Source organism: Molothrus ater, chromosome 1 (assembly GCF_012460135.2).
Source record: "Molothrus ater isolate BHLD 08-10-18 breed brown headed cowbird chromosome 1, BPBGC_Mater_1.1, whole genome shotgun sequence".
Classification (NCBI taxonomy): Eukaryota; Metazoa; Chordata; class Aves; order Passeriformes; family Icteridae; genus Molothrus; species Molothrus ater.
The window spans coordinates 41,562,989-41,589,057 of NC_050478.2; the positions used below are offsets into that span (position 1 = coordinate 41,562,989).

Sequence of the window (26,069 nt, forward strand, 5' to 3'; positions counted from 1 at the left end):
ACTTGAAGCTGCTGTACCCCACGCATACCAGTCCCCTCACTGCTGGGGATTCAGCACTCACATACTTCTCTTGCCAAACTGCAACATTTGAACAGAAATTCTGTTCAGGCAAAAGCATTCGAAAAGTGTTGGTTTTCATTCCAGTGTGGAATTCAAATCAAACTTTGAAACCTCAGAATTTCTACAAAATGGAGTTTTCCTCCAGTCAGCTCAAAGGGCTGCTTTGTGTCTTGGGATCTTGCAAAATAACTAGATCCCAGTTCTGTGTCTGGGACCATGTTTTGTGACTTTGTGTTTCTGGGAATTTTTAAGACATTGCACAAGCTTGCAATACATCAGTGTCGATATATTTAGCTTGAGTTCTGCTAATATCAAATATATTCTTTCTCTGCTCTGTGGCTTTGACTAGCAGTTGAATAGGCAGCAGCTTTGGAGCTCACAGGAGCAGCAGACAGCAAGGAAGTAGTTCTGTCAGTACTGGCTGGGCATTCTGCTGCCCTGCCATTCAAGTGTGTCCTCATTTCACTGCCATTGTTTTACTTATTCCTTCCAAAGTTCAGTGACACTAAAGTTGTATCAAAGGCATGAAAACCAACCTAAAGAATTTGCAAGCTCTAGGGCTTTGAAGTTCCCTGACTGAACAGGGGCTGTACAGTGTTTCCATTTTCCTTGGCACCTGAGCCCTATTCCCTCAAGGCTTGGGTAGTGTTAAGGGTTATGCAGATGGTTTGTGCTTAGTTTAAACCACATACAGGAAGCTTTCTTTTAGCTCAACTTCTCCATTGTTATGCTATATTAATAGGCTCTTTTGAAGCTTAAGAAAGGACTGATCCACCCAAATAATAGTTGTGGGTGGGGAAAGTTATTTAGGAGCACGTTTGCAAAACATGAAAGGCTGTTTCATTTAACCATTTCCTTGCCTGCCTGTACAGCCAGGTTTTGCTCATTCCAGTGCTCAGAAAGAGGAAGCTGCACTCCCATTTTTTAAATTACGAGGTTTCAGTCATAGGTATTTATTTATAAGTGAATATATTTATTCTTAGATTCCTGTAGTCAAATCATAAAATGTTGGCTAGCTACTATGCAAACATACAGCTATGCTCTGAATTTTGATCCTGTCTTGATTTTCTACACAGATTTTGCAGAGAACCCCATCCTTAGTTTGTGCTGGAATGGCTGATTTGATTCTGCTCTTATCATCAGGCAAAATCAAAGACAGTTCCAGAAATTACTTGCTTGGGACACACTTCAGTGCCACCAGCTCTTTGCTCTTGCTATCCCCTTTAATTCTCCTGTCAGGCAGCTTCGTCCCCTCATAAGCTTAGAGTTCAGTCTTGTCAGTCCTGACACTCAGTTCTCCCTGATGTGTGCTCATTCTTGCACTTCCCAAACATTGAGTGGGATTTGCCTCATGTCTTAAATACTGAAAATTAGCAAGCCTTTGTCCCTGCTGCTTTAGGTGGGGTTGTGCTGCTGTACACTTTTTACCCCCTGCTTCTCTGCTTCCTCCAAGCGACCATGCCAAAGCGGATGTGTCACTTTGCAGCAGGGCTGCAGGATGATACAGTGCTCAGGGGGAAGTGGCCAAACTGCTCAGCTTCTGCTTTGATTAACTTTTTTTTACATTCTTTTTCAAGTAACATTTGCAACATTGACAGTTTTTTCCCTTCTACCCAGAAATTCCCCTGCACCGCAAGCAGAGCTTTCTCTTGTGCAGAAAGAGGAAGAGCTGAAGGAGCTGAGAACTCTGCTGGAGAGTTCTCAGCTGTAGAGCAAAATAATACAGCCTGCTCTAGGACATTGTAGGAATGATTGGAGATCCTCACACAGTCCATAACAGTAAAGGGCAGGGTTTGTTTCTCCTCAGTTAGAGCTGAACATGCACCCAGCTGCCTCTGACTGCTTGAAGGACAGCTAATACATCTTAGGGCTTTTGTCACTCATTTTGAAAGATATTTGTATTTCAAGTATCTGGTCTACATGCTGCAGCTCTGTGGCAAAGAAAAATTACTTAAGAGCCCTAAAGAAACATTTTCATCATTGTGAAAGAGTATACCCTATGTTATAGATGACATGTTACTCATTTCCAAGGGCAGAGTCCAGACTTAAGCATGCTTTTCTGTGTTCAAGAAAAAACACTAAAAAAACGAAACCAGCAAAACCGAACCCCAAATATTCAACAAAATTACTTTATCTAATTGTTACAGGTCATAGTTGTGTCACGTAGTTGTGACCTGCTTGCAGTCAAAACTCCAAAACAGCCATCCCACAATGCAGTCTGTTCTCCTCCACCAGGGTGTTTCCCAAGTTCTTAATAAAGCAGTTTTTCTAGAAGCAAAGAATGCACAAGGGAATAAGCAATGCAAATCTATTTACCGACAGTGACATTTGACTTTCTAAATATATTCCTCCCGTAAAAGCCATACAAACACAGCAGGTTTTTTCTCCTCTTCAATATGTTTAAAAGCAGAAGAGTTGGCTTTAATCTGTGATGAATTTTTAGGTATTGTTTTGATTTAAAATGTAATAATTTTAAAATTTACTAGCATTTTGTTGTAAAGAGAAACTACTGGAGAACAAGGATTTGTGGTATGCATAGGTCTGGAAGGAGGGATTACCTCAAGTTCTTTTGCATAAATAAAGGAAATATATTTTTGTAGGTACTGCTAGTGCATGTCATTGACCTGTGCTAGGCTGGGAATGACAGTGCTAGAAAGGCACTTCTTCTTCATTGAAACCCTCTGAGAGGCTAGGATTTAATTACTCACTTGCATCTGATTGATGAACCTTTTAAACAGGGGAAGCACATCCTGTTTCAGGATGCAAGCCCTTTTCCAAATAAAAAGAATATACTTTTCAGATGTCCTATCACCTGCCTTTGAACAGCTTGTGGCTCCTGCTAATTGCCAGCTGGGTTTACAATGGAATAGTGATTACAAGTGAAATTGGAGGGTCAGAGGTACTGCTTGTTCTAATTGTAGACTTTTTACCCTTATCCGTTTCAGCATTGCTCACCTTTGTTTTGAAAGGCGCAGAGTAGGGGAAACAGAGACTTGTGGCTAATGTAGTTAGTGACAGCTTCCCTTCAGAGCTTATTAAACTTTTCCTTTTCATATTGACTTATTTGGTCTGGTGCACAGAGCCTGAGTCAGTGACGTGGCTGTGAGCATCCGCCAGAGCATCATGCTTCCACCACAAGCCACTTGCTTAACTGTAGCTGCAGCTTCACTTGTTTTAGTCCATTCAGGTTAGGCTCCCAGGACTTCTTCCTAACAATTCCCTCCCTCATGCAAAGATGATACAGTACATTTTATGTGACTCAAAGGAAGAAAGAGACTAAGAAAATAAATTTCCATTTGTTCGATCAAATCAGTTTCAGATGTAAACTCTGGCCCTCCTTTTATCTCTTCTTGGAACAAAACTGTTCCCTTTTAAAATGGTTGTCTTCCCTAAGAAATACAGAACTAGTAGTTTTTACTAGTAGTTTTTACTAGTAGTTTTTAGAGGTGACAGGGCAGCTCTTACCTATAGGATAATAATCTGTACTCTTCCCAGAACACATCCCTATTCTACGATAGGTCCCTGTTGTTCTTCTATTCTCTATATGTTCCACCTAAGAATATGGTGGAACATATAGGGAATAGAAGAACAACAGGTGGTGTGCAGTGCACCAGGTATGGAGTTTGGAGTGAACATCTTCTTTACAGCAGAAAACCAGTGTACAGCCAGCAAGGAACTCACAGAGGAAGTTTTCCAATACATAAATCCATATAGAAGTACCTGGAGGGTGGTGGTGGTGACTGTTCTGAGCCCGTTTACATGCAGATGTTTGAATTAGTTCTAGCAACACTCACATACATCAAAGCATGAGAATTAATTCTGGGTTTTGGGTCTATATGGAAGCATACATATTTGTGCCTAAATATTTTTGTATAGTGTGTGAACAGACTTCCTGAAGATGGCTTTGCAGGGATCCTACTAAAATATACTGGATCTAGAGTAATAACTGGGCAAGTGGGAGTTCACAGGCTTCATTGTCTGTTTACTTATAAAAAAATGAATATGTTTTAGTAATTAGTGGTTAAAGGAGCAGTTCTGTCAAGAATCCATTGACAGAGTAAGTACAGGAGACTTTGGCTATTGTATTCAGGAAAGTGAAGATTTCATCCATTATGTATTAAAAGCCTGAGAAAAGAACAAAGCTAATAAATTACATTAGGTTCTTACTTGTTCAGTTCTGACTTTTTATAAAGTAAGCAGACAGGGAAGTTGTGGTAAGCAGAGGCCTACATACAAAACAACATTTTGAAGCAAGAAAGCAGTGACAATTTTTATTTGCTATTAGTGGAGAAGATAATGTATTGCATTCTGGATAAAAATTATAATTATTGACAGCCTTCTGTAGATATCAAACTATGATATAACTTCATGCATGCCTTCCTTCTGTTCTTTACAGATGACCCCCATAAACCAGAGGAGAAAGATGAAATTTCCAAAGTCACAATCATAAGTCTTGTCCCGTTACTGGTGATTTCTGTTGCTGTGATTGTTATCTTTTATGCCTACCGCACTCACAAGAAGAGGAAACTCAGCAAGGCATGGGAGAAGAATGTTAAGCCCAAGAAGCATAAGGACTGTAGTGATGGCTGTGCCATTATGTTAGACGATGACCGCTCAGACATCAGCTCCACGTGTGCCAACAACATCAACCACAACACAGAGCTGCTGCCCATTGAGTTGGACGTTGTTGTTGGCAAAGGAAGGTTTGCTGAAGTATATAAAGCCAAATTGAAGCAAAACACATCAGAACAGTATGAAACTGTGGCAGTCAAGATTTTCTCCTATGAAGAATACGCTTCCTGGAAAACGGAGAAAGACATATTTTCAGATGTAAACCTCAAGCACGAGAACATACTCCAGTTCTTGACAGCAGAGGAACGTAAGACAGACCTTGGCAAACAGTATTGGTTGATTACTGCCTTCCATGCTAAAGGAAACTTGCAGGAGTATCTCACACGGCACATTATCAGCTGGGAGGACCTCTGGAAACTTGGCGGGTCCTTGGCCCGAGGGATTGCCCATCTGCACAGTGATCACACACCCTGTGGCCGTCCCAAAACACCTATCGTACACAGGGACCTAAAGAGTTCCAACATCCTGGTGAAAAATGATTTAACCTGCTGTCTCTGTGACTTTGGGTTGTCCCTGAGGCTGGACCCTTCCCTGTCTGTGGATGACTTGGCTAACAGTGGGCAGGTAAGTTAGAAGGTTGAAGGGGGAGCAGGTAATGTACCAGTTTGTCAGTTCCTGGGCTGAAAAGATGAAAAAAGCTTCTATGGCAGTTTTGACTTAAAATAATTTAAATTAATGTGAATGTGTTTATAAACAAAGAGGCTCTAAACATTAAAGAAACAGCAAGAGGAGTGCAATGTAGGTTTTGTTATGATTGGAGACCTGCATGTGTGTGTGTGCAACCATCCTCTCACTTATACCAAGCATGTATGAGCTTGTTAGCAAATGTTCATGGTGCTGCTGCAATGCACACACACAAATACAACAAGGATCTGCTTCATGTTGTGAGGTTTTGACACAGTTTTCATGCCTGATGGCATTACACTTCTGTGTGACTTGATCCAATCCTGGTCTGCCCCAGCGTACACGAAGTCAGTCTTGCATCCTCAAAAACTGTAAGCACGTAACTACTGATAGATATAATTTTAAAATTCAAAAAAAGAGGCCTCTTTAATGAATGGTACATTCTCCACATGTAAGCAAATACAAGGATGTCAAATAAAAATAATTGCCCTGTTGTGATTTTTCAACTAAGGAGCATGGATAATACTCATCTGCTTCACAGAGATGATTATGAAGGCGTTGAAGATTACCTGCATCTACATATTGTCTCTTTTAATGAAAACTCCCATAGTATAAATTCTGATCATTTGTTAACTTAATTCCTAATAGTTTAATTATACATATATTTGTGTATTTCCATATTTATATTTTTATACATGGGTCACTCAAATCTTGTCAATTTAAACTGACTTTTACCTCACATGGAACTAATATTTTAGCCTAGAACATTTTCAGGGACAAATCTTCAGTCTGTGGTGTTCTGTTGAGTTCACAGGAGTTTTACTGTGCTTTATCAAATGTGGATTTGCCTTTGGATGTCTCCTTATTGAAAAGCAACTGTCCTGATCTCATTTTTAGAAGATCTATTAACCAAAGCCAGGAGTGAATGTTAATTAGTGGAGTCATATTTAAAATACTACAAACACCACTCTATTGCATATCATTTTTTTCCAGCATGCCAGATTTTTTTAGAGTTCAATGAAGTCATACCAGATTGTCAGTCATAAGACTGGTCCCATTTGAAGCAAGACAAGGACTCTGAAATTCATTCAGACACTTTGCTTCAAGCAGACCCTTATTGCAAGCAGATTTCTCTGGCATTGCTCAGAGTCACTTGGAAGTAGGAGGATACTGCCACTTCCACAGTCCACACCAGCACTGATAACAAAGTACAGGGCTGCCCAGATCAGGTTATGGCTTTGGAGTTAGTGTCCTTGGGCACTGATGTTGAGGCTGACTGTTTTATTTTGTTTAGCTTCAGTGAATCTGTTTGGGGGTGACCCAGCTGGTGTCATTCTTCTCTGTGACAAGGAGTATGAGTCAATTGATTTGACTCCAACCTCTGCCTTGTTCTTTTTGGGCACACAAGAGCAACCCACTTTAATTCCCCAACATGTCGGCTTCAATGCTGTAGCTTTTATTAAAGAAGTCTTGCACCAAGATTTCCTTTATGCATAATTTCTAAAATTTACCCTTTGACTCAAACACTTGCCACCAGGAGATTCAATTTTATAACTTGTATAATGGAGCTGACCCAATTTTTAATTCAATAAAAACTTGAGCTTTCGATGAAATAAATAAGAGTGTAAGTATTTAACTGTTTTACTGGTCATCCTTAGACACCAATATTGAAGGCAAGTTGTTGGGATTACAAAGCCATCTTCTTTCCAATCTACCCAAATAACTTCCATATCATGCAGATATAGCCATTATTGACTACAATACCAGGCTGGAAACCACCTTTCTCCCCTATAGAACCTTTGCACTCTTTTGAGTTTGGTCATCCATGATGGTTTATATTTGCAGACATTACTTGATGTGACCATATAAATCTGGACCTTCTTCACGCTGTGTTCAGAGAACTGGTAGGTGGCTGCAAGGACTGCAGTTCTGTACCTCAGCAACATCAGCACCCTTGTAATAGATGGTTTCCCATATCAGATAACAGGAAATACATACTGCCTCTCTGACTGATGTACCTCAGGGCATGAAACATCTCTCAGCAGCTTGAAAGAAATGTAAGACCTCCAGTAAAAAAAGATTCAAACATCACATAAATGAAGAGAGATGGTCCCTCACTAGAAGTTTTGGAAAATCAAGAACTGAAAGCAGACTGATATTTGCAAGGAAGAAGCATATCCAGACTCTAGAGGTCCAATCAGCTTGGAATCTCCAGAGTTCAAATACCTAAAAATGCCTTTGAGACTCAGGAGTCACTTGTTTTCAAGATACAGAAAAAGTGTCCTTGGCCAAAAGACCTAAATGCAGATAAAAGGATATAAGCAGAATGGAATATATGATAAGTTCTAAGGAGGATGGATATAAGATTGGCTTGATAGCATTCTTCAAGTCAATTTTTGTCTGCGCTTTCTTCTGTGCATTTTAGTTGCAGGCCTTCATTCTCCACTGTCCTGCAAAAGTGCAGTATCCTTTCCATTGCTGCAAAGAGCATGTTAAATGCCAGACCAGAACAGAACTTTGCGGCAATGTGAGGGACCTGTGTTTAGGCATCATTAATCTTGTTAAAATCTGCAAGGTTTCAGATGTTTGCCAATGTGCACAGGTAACCTCTTTAAGTTTTCGATGGGATGTGCTTGGAGAAGAAATCATGTGCTAGAGAGTTAATGGTGGGTAGCAGCAACCTCTGCTCCAGTGTTTCCATATGTACATTTTATGTAGAGAAGGGAGTTGGTGCTCACCTCGGTGGTGCTGAGACATGACTGTCCCAAGTTCCTTTTCAGTGTATAGCTGCTATTCACATGCTAGGCCTTAAATTCATCAGTGTCAATGTAGCAGAGAACTTAACTTTGGGACTGCACACACTGAATTTTTTTTCTGTCCTCTGTTTATAAAGGCTTTGATCCTAAACCATTCAGATATTTTTGACAGAGAGATTGTCTGCTATTGCAAGGTCCTATGACAAAGCTATGTTCTTTATCTTTCCTTCTTCTTATGATACTTTCCACTTTTTGTGGAACATCTTCCCATTTGCCCTGAGCCTGAGGTCATAAGACATGTTTACAGAAGCTTATAAAAAGAGTATCACAGGGCTCTCTCAAGACTGTACATTTACTATGTGGCTGTCTGCAGTTGCAGACCCAGGAACTGAAATGATTTTTTGCAGCCCTGCTTGCCTCTGGGCTCTGGAGTGATTGCTGTAGTATAAACAGCTCATTTAAATCATATGTCCTACTGCATCACCCATTTATGTTTGTTCATCTCTGCCATTAACCAGTCTTCAACTTGAAGCTGTCTTTGCCTGATGAAAGACTTCTGATTGCAGTTTTTCAAGGGGGATACGTTATTTATACCCTGTGAAGAGTTGGTCATTTGAAAGCAACTGTTGAATGATGCAAGAATTCTTCCTTAAATCCTTTCTTGTGATAAAAACGGACTTTTAAACTTCACCTTCTGTAATGCAAAATCATAATCCAGATCTCAGCAAAGCTGCTAAAGTCATTGCTGAAAATTGCTCAGTATGAATAAAGTTTATGAGAATGATTTTTTCAAAGGGGCAGATTTTTGGTTTCGATTCAAATGTGTGGTTCTGCATTCAGTATTTGTGTGTTTGCTTTCTTCTCCCAGGCCTGCATTTACTCTCCTTTTAAGCCTGCCATGAAAAGAAACAGCTAACACTGTAATATGCTGTGCAATATAATACAATGTGTTTCTTGCTCATCTGAAAGACACTTGGTCAGCAGCAATTGCTTCAGGCCCAAAGGCTGGAGTTTATCTGTGAATGGCCAAAGAGTGAGAAAATTTATCAGTGTCAAAATTACTTGCCTAAGGAACTAAAAAGGGCTTTTTTTTTTCCTCACCAGGAGAGGTGCAAGTAAGTTGGTAGTCAGGACAATGCCAGATTCCCCTGGCAGCAGAAAATATGGCCTGTGCCAAGTATAGCCTGAATTTTTGGATACATGTCAAATGGCAGTGTTTCTGTGAAAGCTGAAGTTAAATCACAGTGGAATCCAAAACATGAATTGCAATTTCAGCTCATGAGCTCTCCCCAATCTCTTCTCCTGTAGGTTGGCACAGCAAGATATATGGCCCCTGAGGTTTTGGAGTCCAGGATGAACCTGGAGAACATGGAATCCTTCAAACAAACAGATGTGTACTCCATGGCTTTGGTCCTCTGGGAAATGACATCTCGCTGTAACGCTGTCGGAGGTAAGTGCCATCTGTTTTCTTCTCTCTGAAAGTATGTTGAGACAGACATGCTCTCATGGTTGTCTGGGGAGAGGACGATTCTTTTTACCTATCATAAGCTTTTCTGGTGTATCTGGATGCTGTAAATTAACAGTCCTTCAGTAGTGTGAGATGCACATGTGCATGAGCAGGCTTGAACACGAAGCACTGAGCACATGAGTAAACTGATCCTCAGTTGGTGTAAGGATAAGTTTGCTGTTAGGTGGGTTATTTCTAAAGATTATTAAAGTCTGGTTTCCCTATGACATCTTGGGTAACCATGGATGGACTCAGTCTGGTTGATCTCATTCAAAATAATTGGAAACATAAATCAATTTGAAATATTAAACTGAAAAGTGATAACTGTTCCCATTTACTTTCATGGAATGTTAATTCTCAAGCCTAGGAAGGGCCAGTTAAGTGTCGCATTTACTAATTGGTAATTTCCGTAAGAGGCATCATAGTGGGATGGAAAGTTTCCTATTTTCCCAAAGTCACCAGCTGCTGCACATCATGCTTTGTGATTTTGCAAGAGATCATCCATATGAGAAATCAAGGGATGTTTGCGGTATAAAGTGTAGTAACAAAATAAAAATTATTGGAACTGACTATCAGAACAACTCCATGAAAAGCTGATGTGTTTGTTCATATTCAGAGTTTCTTCTGAAACCAAACTCTCCCTTTCTACTTTGCCTAAAGTTGACCCAAAACTCCCAGTGTGCAACACTGGTATGTGCTAGAAATCAGAAGAGTTGCTGTTGGGATATCTACAATACATGTTGCCGTGTTTGAAGTTTTTTACCTTTCTTCAGGAACTAAAATAAGACAAAGTTGCATGTCAAATTCTTAAGCCTTCTGGAATTGTCTAAGAGTCATTCTAAAAAATATTGCTGCGCAGTTCAGGGCTCACACAGGCAGTCTAAGGAGCAGGGCTGTAAAAGGTAACACTAATGGATATTATAGTGGATATGCAACTGTGATTTGATTTGTTATCCTTCTTCCAAAACCACAGAGGCTCCCTTTTCACTGGACTTGGCACGGTTCCACCTTGAAGGGCTGCCATAGACGCAGAGACAGGACAGTCTTGCAGGCTGGAGCACTGTGCTATGAGGAACATAGTGTACAGGAGGGAAACCAATGTCCCAGGGGAAGATGTGCATAGCTACTCCTTGTTTCTCTAGCAGCATCTGTGGGATACCACAAGTGAGGTCTCTGAAGCCACTCTGCACAGTGACTGTGTGGTTGCAGCACGATGTCCATGGGCAGGAGGGAGGAATTGCCTCCATCTCAGTCTCCTGCTCTGTCTGACCAGCATTTGGTCTTGCTGGGTGGGCTGTATTGTGGGCAACAGATTTGCCCCTGTTTGCACCCTGCCAGGAATGCTACAAAGTGAGTATGTGTGCTGAATGTGCTAGCATAAAAGCATGAAAAGAACACCAAATTCTTTTCTGGTCAAACATTTAAGGGTAAAACACTTGGTGGTTCAAGAACTGAACCTCAGTCTGACATATTACAAGGCAAACCTGTCCATATTTAAATGGATCATGGTCATGCCTGTTTCTAAGTGCATTGGCACAACGTCAACCTTTCATTAGCACTTTTGTAAATGTGGCAGAGGAGATTTAAAACCTGAAATAAAGGAACTGTGCCCTGTCTCATGATCTGTCTCTGTTTCTTGCATTTAGGAACTCACCTGAATAGTATAAATATGAGCTGTTCACGGTGGAGTCTTTCAACTTTGACGATGCCTGAGTCCCTTCCTGTTCAGATTTGCTGAGTAGGGCAAAACGAAGATTGCAGCAAAAGCAAACCTTATTGCTGCTGTTCTCAGAAGGCAACTGCTAAAAGAGGATATAAAGGGAGTTTCATAAGGAAGGAAAATCACCAGCATGTTTAGCTAGAAGAGATTGACCCATAATAACCTTGAGAAGAAGAGCTGAAGTTATTTCAGTAAAGGGAAATATTTTTCTGGCCCGGCATCCCCTTTCAAGTGATGCTTAACCCCCACCCACATCCTGGTTTTCCCTATTCATTTCATCCCTCAGTCATTCTCATCTCCAGAAACACATTTCTTGAATTTTATTTCCCTATTTTAGTCATCTTTCCTGAGGTGAGGTCCCCAGCAAAACCCCAGGAGCACTAGAGCAGATCTGTAGGGGTTGGAACTTGCTCTTAGCATCTCTGGCTAAAGCAGTTAAACACAACTCCCAGGATGTAGATCCCTTAACTTGTCACTGGCACTGAGCTGCAACAGCAGTGCACCATTACTCTCATTTCCTTCTCAGATCTTCCCCTGGTTCGAGCAGTCTGGTTATCTTTGCAGCCAGCTGGTGAAATACCCTTACAGTGATTCATGACTGCAGCTCCCCCTCTGCTTTCCTTCTCCATCTGTCACTTGTGAGACTCCCTCCTCTCCTCACAGCCTTTCTGAGGAGCTGCCTCTGCTCACGCAAACCCCTCTTTTACTCCTAGACTGTTTGGCAATGAGAAAAATGTCTTTGCACATGAGGCAGAGTAGGCTGACCTGATTGCAGACAGCCTTTTCAAAGGAGCCTAAAAGATCTAGACTCTGTCTTTGCAGGGCAGGCTTGGCTGTGGTGTCAGCTCAGGGCAGTTTTGAGGGTCAGAGTGGGGAGTCTTAGCCAAGACAACAGCATTAACAACTTTATTTAGGGAGGGAAGCATGCAAGGAAGGGGGGCTAATTGCCATTCAGCCACACAGAGGTACAGGGACTTACTTCTTTTTCAAAGGGAGCTCTTGGGATTCATTTGTCAGCGTGCAGGTGTTCGGTGAGTGTGGGAGGTGATGCAGGCAGGTCCTTTCACTACAGACTCTTTGTCAAACACAGCCTCCACTCTATGCCAGGCCTCTTCAGTCAGCAGACATTTAAACAAAAATACCCAGCAGCACAACCCATACTGTGAAGCTGCTGTAGTAAATAAGCAGGTAGGGATTGGCTTTTGTGAAAGGCCACGCTGTTCGTTGTTACTTTGTTGTGCTAAATATGGAGAAGCAGAAATGGGGCTCAAGGGAAAGGGAGACAGAGGCAAAGATCAAGGTTGACTGATTTTTCACCAGAGTATAATTTAAGAGGCATATTTAGAAACTCAGCAATACTACTTTGGGGAGAACTTCAACTGTTCCACACTGCTGTTAACTTGGTATTTCATTCAGCACAACAGCTGTGCACCAGATGCTGCACGTTGCAAGAAATATAATTTTCATCTCAACCACTTGCTTTCAGAGTGACACAGCTTTGGTGACTGAGACAAGTGTAATTTCTCTGACAGCCTCCTAGAAAGAAAAGAAAACCATCTGGTTTGAATCACAACTGCTATGGGTGAGGGACTATTGGGGGGGATAGGGGAGAAGGAGGGGAAAGGGAACTTTTGGATACGCAGGTTTGGTGAAGAGGAAGAAGAGAAAGCCCTCAGAAAATGGCGATGTTGCTTGAGCAATATTGTACTCCTGGAGTGGTGGCTGGCTTCAGTGTGGTAGCAGAGCTTTGTTTAAAATGGCGGCCTTGCTTTACCCAAGCTGTGTTTCATGTGAATGAAATCAGGAGTAATCTTATGCTTACTTGGAAAAAGTCAGCCAAGAGTCACATTTTGGCAACTAAACATCTCTGCATCCTGTACCTCATGAAATGCTCAGCTTCCATCACACTGACGTGGAGCGGTGACGTTCCTGGCAGCAGGGAGCAATCAGATGGCCTGTGCAGCAGGCCTGTGCCTGCACTGTGGGCCCTGAGGTGGCTGCAGCTGAGGGCTGATTTAAACTTCTCCTTCTGTGAAGCAGAGCTCAATCAGGGCATGTCTGCACTGCACTGGCTTGTAGTGGCATACAACCCTGCTTGGAAGATCCACACAGTGCAGTGTCACCCCATGACAGGCACCCCTGTCCTGGAAATTCTCCCAGTGTCACCACAGTGCTACATGTAAGGTAGCAAGTTCTGTCCTTCAACAAGCCCATGTGGCAGTGGATAAGGTGCTGAGCACTGATGTGCTCTGTGTTTGCCACTTTCCCACCTCAAGATTCACTGAGCAGCCCCTAAGCCTGGTGGCAGGGCTCATGCACTCCCAAATCTTTAGAAGGGGGATTGTGTCTTAGATCATCAGATGTGAAGTCACTTAGGAGGTATGTGTGCACAATGAGTTCACTCATCCCAATGCATCCTTCCCTCAACAGGGAAACCTAAGGAAATCTATGAAGTAAGCATTTGACAGCATCTTAAACTTGTCCTGAAACAGCTTTTGGGCCTCTGTTTTGGGCATTATTTTCCCATTGTGCAACTAGTGCAAGTTAGCAGATTCAATACCCAAATTCCTCTAGCATGAAGAAAGACACTATCTGAACTATCTGCACACACTACCTGTGTTTGCATGAGCTGTCACAGCAGCTCCACCATCAATTGCTTTATCCCTTCTTCCCCCTCATAAGCTCTAAATAAAGGGGCATTTCAAAGGAGCCTAGAAGTTCCCAAACACAAGCTCACTGCTGTGGACTGTGCCTCACAGTTGAGTTCTGCTGGCCATTCACCTCACTCCTGCTTTGATCCTGCATATAAAACATCATCCAACATGAGAAGTTGTCCCACAGAAATCAGCAAGACAGATCACATGAGGGAGTGTCAACAGGGTTTGTGGTATGCTCTTCTGACCCAAAGAAAATTTCACTGCAAAAAGCTTAGAGTAGAAAAAGACCACAAGTGAGCCAAATTTTCCAAGCTTTCATCACACAGAACAAATAGATTTTCAGTAATGTCTCCGTTTGGAGCTAAAAATCCTATCCCAACCTTTCTAAAAACTATAGCTAGGCCAATGTCAAAAGAAACTAGAGGTACTGGCAGTTAGTAGTGCAAGTCAGCTCTCAACCATAAAGATTAAATGCTGGAGGTTAAAGTTGAAGGAAGTCTGCCATTTTTGAATGCTAAAGGTTCTGTAGTTTGTGGTTCCTGACATATTTATGGTACTTCATCCAGTTGTCATTTTTGGTGCCCAACTGGTCTAAAACCAATGAAAAGAAACATATAAGGCATGAGAAATAGAATCAGCATCTGTATACAGCCACACACAGGCATCTAGCCACAAACATCTTAACCTACCTCAAATTAACATCTGTGACATCTACTGCAGCACGTAAACATGATCCACGAATAACACCAGCTATTACTGCAAAACGTGTCTGACACTTGAGATTCCACAGCATTAGGATGACTTACTGCATGAGGATTTAGGGGGCTTTTTTTTTACTTTCCAAGGGAGAGAGAAGCATGATAAAAATAGCAAGGAGATGCCACATGCTTTTCAACCCGAGGGAAGGCATGACTGTATTGGTAGAAAGTCATTACAGTGAATTGGCATCTGGCCTAAATTTCTCTTTCTTTACCATAAACAAAAACAAAGCAACAACAAAAAATCCAAATCTGGAAAACTAATTCAATCTTTGTATTTGGAAGAGGAATGGTCATAACTTACAAACAATTTCTCAAATAGAAAAAATGTATTATGAACCTATCAATTGCCAGGAAGGGTTTTCCCTTCTCCTGCTTTAACCATCTCATTAACTTGAGCAACCTTGAGATTAAATTAGTGAGAGGGAACAACAAGTCAGCACCACAGCACCAGCTTCCCTCTGTTGGCCATTGAGACTCCTTTAACTCCTCACCCTGAAAGATCTCAGAACCTTGGCTGGTGTCCATGACCACTACCACAACTGAACCATGACTGATGGAGATGGTGCAGGAAATGGCCATCTAGGTCATGTGATTTAAATTCTCCTGGTGAACTTTAATATTTTTGTTAGCTTTGAACATATAGGTATGTGCAGTATAATTATTGTGCATCCGCTGCATGCTAACCCAGGTCTGACTAGCAACATGGCAACTTCCCAATTCATTTCTAGAGCTAAAGTTATATAAATTTATTTTGGCTGAGTCATCTCAGACTCAGATTAATGTGGGTGAAACTGGTTTGCATTCTTGCTCAGGAAAGAGAGTGAAGCAGACTTTGGCCCTTGGGTCTTAGAAGATGGAAGTTTTGTTTCTGGACTATAGCCATTCTCCAGAGCATCTTGTGGAAAGTGGCCTGCAGCAGATGGCTAGGGAGAAGGAAGAAGAGCTCTGCAGGAGGCATCTATGGGGTGATCTGCTGCCCTGCACACAGTTGTTTGCAGCTGAATCTCTAAATGCTGAGCATTTGAAGCACGAGGTTTAATATCCCTTCCAAAATGTTTGTTATTGTAACTTGGCTATTCTTTTTAAGCATTAGCCTGATAAAGTCTTCGTCTCATGACCATCACATACAAGTGAGATCTACAGCCTGACTTCAAGGCTTTGGGGAAAAAATCCAAAGACAGTTGTCTTCAATACTACCTTGTTTTTATCATGAGACATGACGGAAGGCTCTAACCTGTGTCATCTTGATCCTTAGTTATTTTCACTAGCATATCATATGACCCCATCCTTACCTTTCTCTCCCAAAGTGAACAAACCCAAGTGTTAGATGTTCTTCCCATTTCTTCTGGGCCTTTAATCCTTATTCATGCATTCTCTGCAATTTTTAGCCCTTTAGAGGAGTGAGCAACACTGGGCACTCAGTTGAACTTGGTTGTAGCATCATGCAGCAGTGGTTTGTCTCTCCACTCGTTTGTCTCTGTTCACACATCATCTGGGCATTCACATGCATTCTCCAGACTTCTTTGTAGATTATACTTCAGTTTTTCTTGCCCCTAATTAATTCCTAGAAAGAAAGAAGAGGCAGCAGAACAGGCCAACTTCATAAATCTTTATCTGATAGCAGCAAGTCATTAGGCCTGTGAGTAAAGTCTCCATCTGTTCCCAAAGAAACCACAGCATTTTCTACACTGTGTCAGCATCTACTATAATATTTCCGCTCTCAGAGATTTCTTGAGTTTTCTCCAAGGGTCCCATATGTCTGCCTCTTCCTTTCTCTCTCCAAAGAAAAGCAAAGAAAATATGCAAAATGCAAACAAAAACTAGAGTGGCAGCAGCCTCTTTAGAAAGCTGTGCCCCTGTATCACAGGCCAAAACTGATCCATTTTGGGAAGGAAGTCTAAAATAAGAGCAGACTACTACTTTCTACAAAAGAATGCAGCTTAGGAGTAAACAAGAGCAGTATGGCAGCTTCCAGCATTGCTTCTTAACTGTATCTTTGCCCTTTCCAAGCAACTGCTTTGTCCCAGCAATCCTCACATTCACATCTACCATGACCAAGATTTCAGTTTATATTTTACCTGATAGGTGTGTGTGGACTCCCGGAGAGCTAAGGGTGACCAACTGTTCGAAAGCTTAGCTCATGCAAAACTCACCTTAAACCTCCTGTGCATTTACCTCAGCAGAGATTGAAAGGCTCACAAACCATTATAGATTACTCTGCTTCTTGGGCTGTTGCTAATATTATTATGTACTAAAGGGTTTAAATGAGAATTGTTTTGTTGGCTAGGAAACAAAAGGGGAGGGAGGGAGTGTGTGTGAGAAACACATTTGAAACACTTTTGAAAATGCCAACTGGCTTTGCTTTGTTTGGAGCTGGTCAAGCAGAACAGTGGCAGCGAGCAGCTAATCAGTAGCTCCTACTCCTCAGAGAACAGCCAGCTCCCTCCACTCTTGGCACCAGCACAGCCCAGCTAAATACCCTGTGTTTGCTTCTTTCCCAGAAGTGAAAGAGTACGAGCCCCCATTCGGCTCCAAAGTGCGAGAACACCCTTGTGTGGAAAGCATGAAGGACAATGTCCTGAGAGACAGAGGGCGACCCGAGATCCCCAGCTCCTGGCTTAACCATCAGGTAAGAGCACCACACGTGGGCAGTGGGACCTGCACTGTACATTTAGCTGCTGCCTGAAGCCCAAACCTTACCTCAGTGCCCTGCCCAAGAGGCTGCACCTCTCTTTTCATGGAGAGGTCTGTGACACATGGAGAAACTCCATCACAGAGTGGCACTGGTGCTGAAGTGGTTCAGGCACCACAGTTCTCTGCACCATGCCTGCCCCAAAGCCCTGGTATTCCTACTGCACACCAGTGTAATCTAAAAGCAGTCAAAACAGAAATATTGCAAGTCTGAGATCCAAAAATCATCCAGAGAGCCGCAGAATAGTTAAGCCCTTAAAGCACACTGTGTGTAGGCTCTGAAAGGGCAAAGAAAACAACTTCACACATGAGCCTCTGTTGCAGGCAGAATGAGAGCTTCAGACAAAATTTATTAGAGAAGCCCTCCTGTTGAGTCATGAGGTACAGAAAGGATCCCTTGCTTTCTGAACTCCTTCTCAGAGAGGTGTCTAGGTGCGGCTGGGTTCAGTCTCAGCCCCAGATTTTGTCAAGTTTACATTTTAAGGATTATATAGGTGCAATTGAACCATTATACAACTTTGTCCCACATGATTAAGGTTGCCAAACCAGGTATAAAAATATAAATTATTTATTATGATAATAACTAGACGAAAAGGTCTTAGAGTTATGTACTACACAGTGTAGGAGCTGTAACTACTCATATAGTGTGCACTATGAAACAATATTGAAGCAATCATATTAAAGCAACTGTACTAAAGGTAGAAAAACCAATTAGTAACTTAAGATTGATGTCAGCCACCCATGCCAACAACCTTAGGCAAATCTCTCATGCTCAGACTCGAGGAGTAACCTTGAGGGCATGGGAGTAACCTTGAGGCATTGGACTCCTCAAGGGGAGGAATGTCTACACTCATTTCAAGAAGGGTTATGTTAGAAGATGCTGTTGTTAAAAAGTGGGACTGGGCTTTCATAATATAAAGCAATTGACTGTCAGTCAGATGTCTCCAGGCCAGCTCAGTCAGCTCAGCAGCTTTAGATAAGTTATTAATAGTATCACTTGTTTGTTCCTTTGTTGGGCAGTTCACCAGGTCTGCCACACCTTCACATCACTATCAAGATGTTTAACTTTGAGCCAGGCTGGTTTCAGCATTATTCAACACCAAAAGCAGCATGATGCCCTTCTCCATTCACCACTGGCAGCTTTGCAAACAGGGCACTGTTCAATTTGTTTTACCCCATTTCCAGGGAGACCATCCTACTACAGAGGATCTGCAGCAGAGAAAGAAATCTGAGTACTTTACCATGGAAACCAGTTGTATCCCAGCTGTTGACAGGTTTAATGAAATAGGAAATTAGTCTTCAGCAAGCCAGTCTGGTTTTATTCAGGTTGTGCATTAGCAGTCCATTTCCCTTGCATATCACAAAGCACTTTGTCAGCTTCCTCCATTCACGAGCACCATGGTTGCACTTCCTAGGCAATGGTAGATTTTTCAGTAGAGGAAACTGAATGGAAACAAGCCAAACACATGCATTTCTTCACCTTTGCTCTCAGTAGTTTTATCAGTAGAGATAAAATGTGAATCATATTAGAGGCTTGGTCATTCCACTTCTCAATGAAATACGCTGAGTGGTCTTCAGTGACAAAAGGAAAGTATCAAAAAATTTTACAAAAGCCCAGGCAACCAAGAATATCATCTACTGTTTCCATCAGGAGCAATGTAACACTCCCTTTTTAATTCCATTTGGGAAGTTAAAATCAGTCTGACAGCTACCTAAAAAAGACCAAGTGAGTTGCTAAAATCAATCATCTTTCCAACCAGGAACACCTGCCACCTGATGACTATGGCAGAATGCAGCCCCTTCCTGGACTGCAGGAACTTGCTCCTTATGTACTCAGCTGTGAGGTGTAGGGCTGTTGAGGAGGGGCTTTTAACAAGGGAAGAAAGTTGAATTTTGAGGGAAACCTGGATATCTGATACTACCAGCACTAAAAGCCCTTGACAGCAAGGCTGAGTGTGCAGAGAGTTGCAGGTTGAGGTACTGGGGTAGAGCTGTAGGATACACTGTGGATTTAATCACCTCTGGGTTTATAAAGCAAGTAGAATGATCATGATTTGGACCTAGGTGTCCTGCATTTGACTTCAGAGGTTTCTTCCCTATATAAAACCCACACCTCAAACTGCCCCCAGCACAGAGCACCCCACCAACTGGGAGGGCCATGCACTTGTGCTTTATGTCACCAGAATGGGCACAGCTGGCCCCAACAGGGTTCAGCTAAGAGTCTAAGGAAGGAGATGCCTGATAACATGCTTAGAGGACATTTAATGAAGGTGGATTTGATTCCCTTTGCCTGAATCCCTTCAGTGTTTCACATTGTGCTAAGATTCAGTGATGCATCAGTTTCCACAGTGCTGTGATGGTTTGCAGCAGCTGAGGATCTGCTTTGAATTCTGTAGAAGTTGTTCTTACTGTAATGGTTCTTCCATATTCATTTCCTTCCTCTGCAGTTGTGTTTTTGTAATGAACTCATTATTCATCATGATAAAATTCTAGAATGGATTTACATATTACAATTACCCCCACACCCCCCTTAATGAGATTTGTTGCACTATTGATTTCAAGTTAATGTTTAATATTTAATTTAATTTACTGCTTGTAATTTCAATGCCAGCAGAAAACTAATGTTATTTGTATACAGACAGTAACATTCTGCTATTAGCATTGACATCAGTCAACATCACCAATTAGGTAAATTATACAATTAATGCAGTGTTGTGAAATCTTATCTTTTTAAATAAGTTTAAGATAAATCCTACTTAATGGGCTTTTAGTATCATAAAACAAAACTCAGTTTCCTGTGGCAAATACTTCATGTTTATAAAATTCATTACAGAGATGCAACTGGGTTTTTGCTCCTGAAAACTTTGCATTGGAATTGAAATGAAGGTTAAACAGTTACAACTGTGAGTGATGTGCTTAAGTGTTTGTGGGACTGTGGCCCATATTTGCACATAGATTTAGGCAGTCTACAAGGAATTCACAAAGAGCTGCCCAATATTGCTGGCAGTCAGAATTCTGTTTGAAAAACCCAAGCAGAATTCAGGCATGCAGAGGCATGGGTTGAGCAGGAGGTCATGTTATCCAAGAATTCTGATCATATTTATTAAACAAAAAACCCTGCTTGATTCTATATCACTGGTCCGAAGCATCGTTGTTCTTGTTATATCAGACCACATGCCCAGAAATGACAGTTCCAACTAAAGCGCTAAAAATACTGTAGTAAGGTTTCTTAAAAAAAGAACAAAAAGAAAAAAATGCCCCCATGACAGAAGCAGCAGATCTCATAAAGAACCTCCAGGACACACGTGAAATAACCCCCAAAATTCTGAGGGCACTGAAGCAGCTCTGTGAGAGAGGCGTTGCTGGTGGCTGCCCCCCTCACGGGCGCTGTCTCTGTGCTCCCTGCAGGGCATCCAGATGGTGTGTGAGACGCTCATCGAGTGCTGGGACCACGACCCCGAGGCGCGGCTGACGGCGCAGTGCGTGGCCGAGCGCTTCAGCGAGCTCCGGCACCACGACAGGCTCTCGGGGAGGAGCTGCTCCGAGGAGAAGATTCCCGAGGACGGCTCCGTGACCACCGCCAAGTAGCGCGTGCCCAAGAGCTCCGGGACGGAGGGAAGTCGCTCCTAGGCGTGTTCACCTTGGCAAAGGAAGAAGTCTTGATCAGTGCCTTGACTTGCTTCCTGGAGGACTGAGGCTGTCACTACTCCCTTTAAGCTCCAGCTCTGGACAGGGAGGTGTATTCTGGGAATTACAAGCTGGGGGAGTAGCAGTCATACCCTAGCACTGGCGGCCAGCATCATGTCATAGGAGGAGCTATATATGGTAGCACTTCCTCAGGAAAAGGATTTGAAAATAGCCAATAACATTATGCACTTTATTAATGCCTGTATATAACTATGAAATTGCTATTTATATATATATATATATATATATATATACATATATATATATATAAAAATGTGTGTGTATGTGTATATATATATATGTATCTATATATCTATAAACAGTCATGTCCTGGGAAAAGAAAAGTTATTAAAAGAAAGTACTTCCAGGAAATTACCAGTACATTAGAAATCCCACCCCTTAGGGAAGGAGCCTGGGGGGACTGGTATAGCACCACACCAGCAATTGTGCACTAAGCGTTCTGCCAAAAAATAGGAATGAGATGCAATAAGAAGATGACTTTCAAAGCATGTGCTGTGACCACCTGGCTGTCATCCTGCTGTTCACAGGAGCAGGAGCAGTCTCACAGCAGACAGGCCAAGTTGACTTTGCAGTTGTACTTGCATGGTCCTGCAGCACATTGTGGAAAATTCAGGATTGCCTTTTCCCTCTCATCTTAACCCCAAAGTGTTCAAAGTGTTCCAGAACAGGCATGTGAGGAGGTTTGGTCCATCCCACATGTGTGTTTTGTGAGTTCATTAATGTTGTATGTTTATTGCATTGAATTTGTGCTGCTTGCAAACAGGTTGCAAAACATCAGCAGGATCAGTTTTCCCCTCCTCCCATCCCCACCCTCAAACCATAGAGAACAGGACAGGGCCAGGAACAATCCAAGCAGATGTTTTATATTTGCTGTGCATTCCGAGTGTGGGCAGTCCTATTATTTTTCCCCTGTCTTTTACCTTGATTGTATTGCTATAAGAACAAACTTTTTTTTCCTTTTCCCTGTACAATGTGTCTAATTGCTAGGCAAACCACAGCGTGACTGTTCCACACTTTTTAAAGTAAGAGGCAGCAGCTGTTGCCTTTATTTTTGCAAAAAGACCTTGGAGGTGAGGGAAAGCTCCACAGCAATAGGTTAATGGCATATCCTGCCCTCAGCATTGCTTGCATTTAGGGCTGCCTCAGCAAGTCAGCAATTCAAAGAATTAAAAAAAAAACAAAAACAAACCAAAAACAAAGAAAGACTTTTTCAACAGGATCTTTCAGACTTTGCTTGCATTCTTTCAGTTCCCCAAAATGCTTGAGACAGTTGACATCACATTGGGCCTATATACATGACAGCAATGTGTTTAAGAAGTGCTAAAAATTTTGTCTTTAGGTGTTTTACAGTGATTTATCTACTTTTCTCTTCCTCATGGCATGTCAGCAGGCCTTGCAATTTAGAAATTTAACCAGCACAAACCAATTCTGGACACATGTATCTGGTGTGGTTTATTAAACACCTTTGACAGATAAACATCAATATTCCTCTCAAAAATTTTGCCATGCAAGTCAATAGGAATCATGCTCATTCAAATAGGAGTTAAGATTTATGATGGCAAATACTTTGTTTGAAATGGTTTTGTAACTGCTTTCTTTTTTTTTTTTTTTTTTTTGCATTTTAACCAAACTGCTCAGAGATGTTAAAACAGAGTGGGGCAAAACCTCCACACCTACAGTGGAATTTAGAGGATACTATGGCATTTTTTTAGGGATGGAATGTTGTAAATTCACAGGGCCATAGGCAGAGGTAGGAGATGTGGGTGGGGAGTGCATCCAGGGAGGTAGAAAGTCATTACAGTGGTAATGACTCAGTCTCAGCCCATTTCTCTTCCTCCATCCACTCAGAAGGTCAAGGAATGGCAACCCGTAGTTCCTGACAGTACTGACATTTTTATGGGGTTTTTTAACACTACATGTAAAGGAAAATTTTTATTCTTTTAAGGAATACTTCACCTGTACATCATGTATGAAATAGGAATGTGAGGACTATATACTCTTGTATATCAAAGATTTCAAACACTTAACTTGCTTTGTAAACTGTTTTGAGGGGGGTTTTGTCTTGTTTTGTTTTGTATAAATCAAATGTTTATTGGAGCAAATAAAATAACACCAACTCAAGTTCGTCTCTGGAGCATCAGGATAGGGAGAGGGTTCTTCCTAAAATGAACCCTATCCTAAAATTATTCAAGTCCATTTCTTCCCACCATGGGCCTGAATGTCACTCTCAGTCTGTGCAGTGTGCATGTAATGTGCTTTGCTAAAGACTCCTTCCCCTCATCTCCACCCTGCCCTTCAGCAGAGCAGCACCAGCAGATGGCCAAACTTGCTGGCCCCTTAGCCCCTGCCCTGTTATACCTTCACTAGTCTCAAAGGAAAGGAGGGAGAAAGGGCTTACAGCTGGTGATTTCCTACTTCAGCATTGCTCAGGTCTCACTGTGGATGTGACTCTTACAGACATGGTTTAGTCACAGACTGGGCAGTTTTGGGTTAGCAGTTGGACTCTGTGATCTTAAAGGTCTTTCCAGCCTAATGCATTCTATGGTTCTATATTTAGAACCATAGTTAGACCTCAGTCATTTTGGTGCTGATATTCAGGTGAGCCAGAAGACAGCCCACTAAATCTGTGTCACTGAGAAGTGCATGATTAATGTGCTTGTGCCTTACAGCTACTGCTCTCCACAAAGAGCTTTCACCTTTTTAAGGTGATACCCCTCCCTTGGAAGGCATGCAGAACACAGATTGAAAAAAAAAAGAGCAAGATACCTCCCTCTGCCCTCTTCAAATTGCCTCGAATGTTACTTGGGTTGAATCTAAGCCTTTTCACAGGGTGCCATCCACCAGTGCCTGATATGGGCATCTGAGATGCTCCAGACATCACCATTTTTTTCATAGATTGTATTTTCATGCCAAAACCTCCACTGGCCCTCATACTTGGCTGCGCTGAATATCTCCTTTTGAACCTTCAAGTGTGGATACCTCACAGAGGAGCCCATAGATCTTTGTTCATGAGTCAAGCAAAATCACAGAATAACTGAGGCTGACAGGGCATCCAAGTATGCTCTGTGCTTGTTTGTCATCTGGTCCAGGATCATGTTCAGAACAGGCACCTTAAATCAGGTTGCTTGTTGAATTTTGAGCATGTCAATGATTTCACAGTCTCTCTAGGCACCCCATGCTCTGAAGAGAGCAACACACACAGGCAGTGTCAGGTGCACAAAGGACCATGGCCACATCCAGTCTAAAATTGGCAGAATGAGGGTTTTGTGAAGGAGGCCTTGCCTAGGTGCCCCCCAAGCAGACAGCCACAGGTGAGCAGCTCTTCCTTCAAGCCAGCTGCCCTCTGCCAAGTACAGGAGCAGCTCTCAGCTTCCTGACAGGATGCAAAGGCTCACTGCCCACACCTCTGTGGTTTCCAGCAGTGCCCCGCTGAGCCTTGGCAAGCCAAGCATCCTTGTGGCTGGCCCTAGCGTGTGCCAGTGCACTGGTGGCAGTGGCCACCCCTCAGCAGTCCCCACCACTGGCCACATATTGGCAAAGACCTTCAGGCCCTGACATCCTGTTTATGCTGGCTCAAAGTCTGAGTCCTCTTGGCATAACACAGCAAGCAAGTGTTGCAAGTGCCTTTTAAAAATGTAGCAGGCAAATTCCACAGATCTTTTAGTCTTGAAGTACAAGATATCCTTGAAATTAAGTACTCTATATACTTCTAATTATTTTTTTTAAAGTTAAGGTTTTGCCCATCTTTCTTATCCTAAATATTGCATTGTACATCCGACTGTGAGCAGCTCTTAATTAGCATGTTGGTCAGCATTTTATCACCAGGGTGCACAGCAAGGAGGCTCCAGCTGTGCAGTGCAGACAGCAATCCTTGGCTTTACTGCTGAACTTTGCAGTGGTCTCTACTGGTTAAGGAAGTTTCCCAGTGCAGCCTGCCTGTGTCACCAGTTCACATAATTTCCAGCACAGTGGGGATTTCACCCCCTTCTAGGATATTCCAAATTGCTACTGGAATAGACACAATGATAAAAGAAGGAAAAAATAATGACCCAGCTTCTGAGGAGAAAAAAAAGAAATAGAAAAGCATTAAGACATCATTATTCCGAATGCACCTGGAAACAAACTGGGCCACATGTAGAGCACCTGCAATATTGTCCTCTTGTCAAGCCAGCTGTACTGTGGCCCAAGGGCATCCTTTGCTCCCAGAGGAACATTGATTAATTTATTTCCCAATCCTTATTTCTTTCTCCCTCTACTGCTTGCTTTTTTTTTTTTTTTTTTTTTTTGGCATTATGTTTTTAATAAAATTCTGCCCGTGGCAATTTTTCCCTCTGGCCACAGAAAAGATGGAGTGAGTTCAGTTCCAGACTGTCTGCCTGTTCCTGAATGCAGTTTGGCTGCCTTCATGCTGCTTATTACTTGGCAAACAGCTCCTGCAAGTCAGTGCACAGCATGTGTGTGTTGAGAAGGCTCTTGCTGTGGGGGGGATGGCAAAAATTTGAGTCTCAGCCTAGGTCAACGTAAATGATGCACCTCATTGCAGGATTTTGGTGCTTGGTTATTTTTTTTTTCTTTCAGACACCTGTGTCCTGCTGGGTTACATTTCCCAGCACAACCCACAAGACTCAGTTGGCCTGAATCCATGGTGCCCCAGCCTGGTTGTCTGGACCCCATTTCCTCTCCATGCCTTGACCTACTGGCTGCTCTCACCTATTTTTGACCTCTGGATGCTGAATGGTGTTGCTCATGGGCAGAAAGCTGGAGACAGTCAGTGGTTTGTTGAAATACAGCCAAATTGTGAGTCTCCTGAGGGGACCAAGCCCAGGAAATAGATTTAAAATTCTTGACTAATGAATGCTTTGAGCACCATCTAATCACTTCATGAAGAGGCAAAGGCAAAAGGCAGCTCATAAATTATCTGTTGTGAATTATTTGCTCAGCTGTAATGGGGAT

General features: G+C 42.2%; 1 protein-coding gene across 2 annotated transcripts in view; it reads left to right on the forward strand.

Annotated features, from left to right (window-relative positions):
* The window catches only part of TGFBR2 (transforming growth factor beta receptor 2), a 60,931-nt gene extending 37,694 nt beyond the window's left edge, over nt 1-23,237 (forward strand). For both annotated transcript variants that reach the window (XM_036378697.2, XM_036378698.2), the window contains exons 4-7: nt 4,457-5,256; nt 9,381-9,522; nt 17,219-17,346; nt 20,817-23,237. In XM_036378697.2, coding sequence (XP_036234590.1) covers nt 4,457-5,256; nt 9,381-9,522; nt 17,219-17,346; nt 20,817-20,996 — 1,250 coding nt within the window. In that variant the 3' untranslated portion in view covers nt 20,997-23,237. The remainder of the gene's footprint in view (nt 1-4,456; nt 5,257-9,380; nt 9,523-17,218; nt 17,347-20,816) is intronic.
* The last annotated feature ends 2,832 nt before the right edge of the window (nt 23,238-26,069 follow it).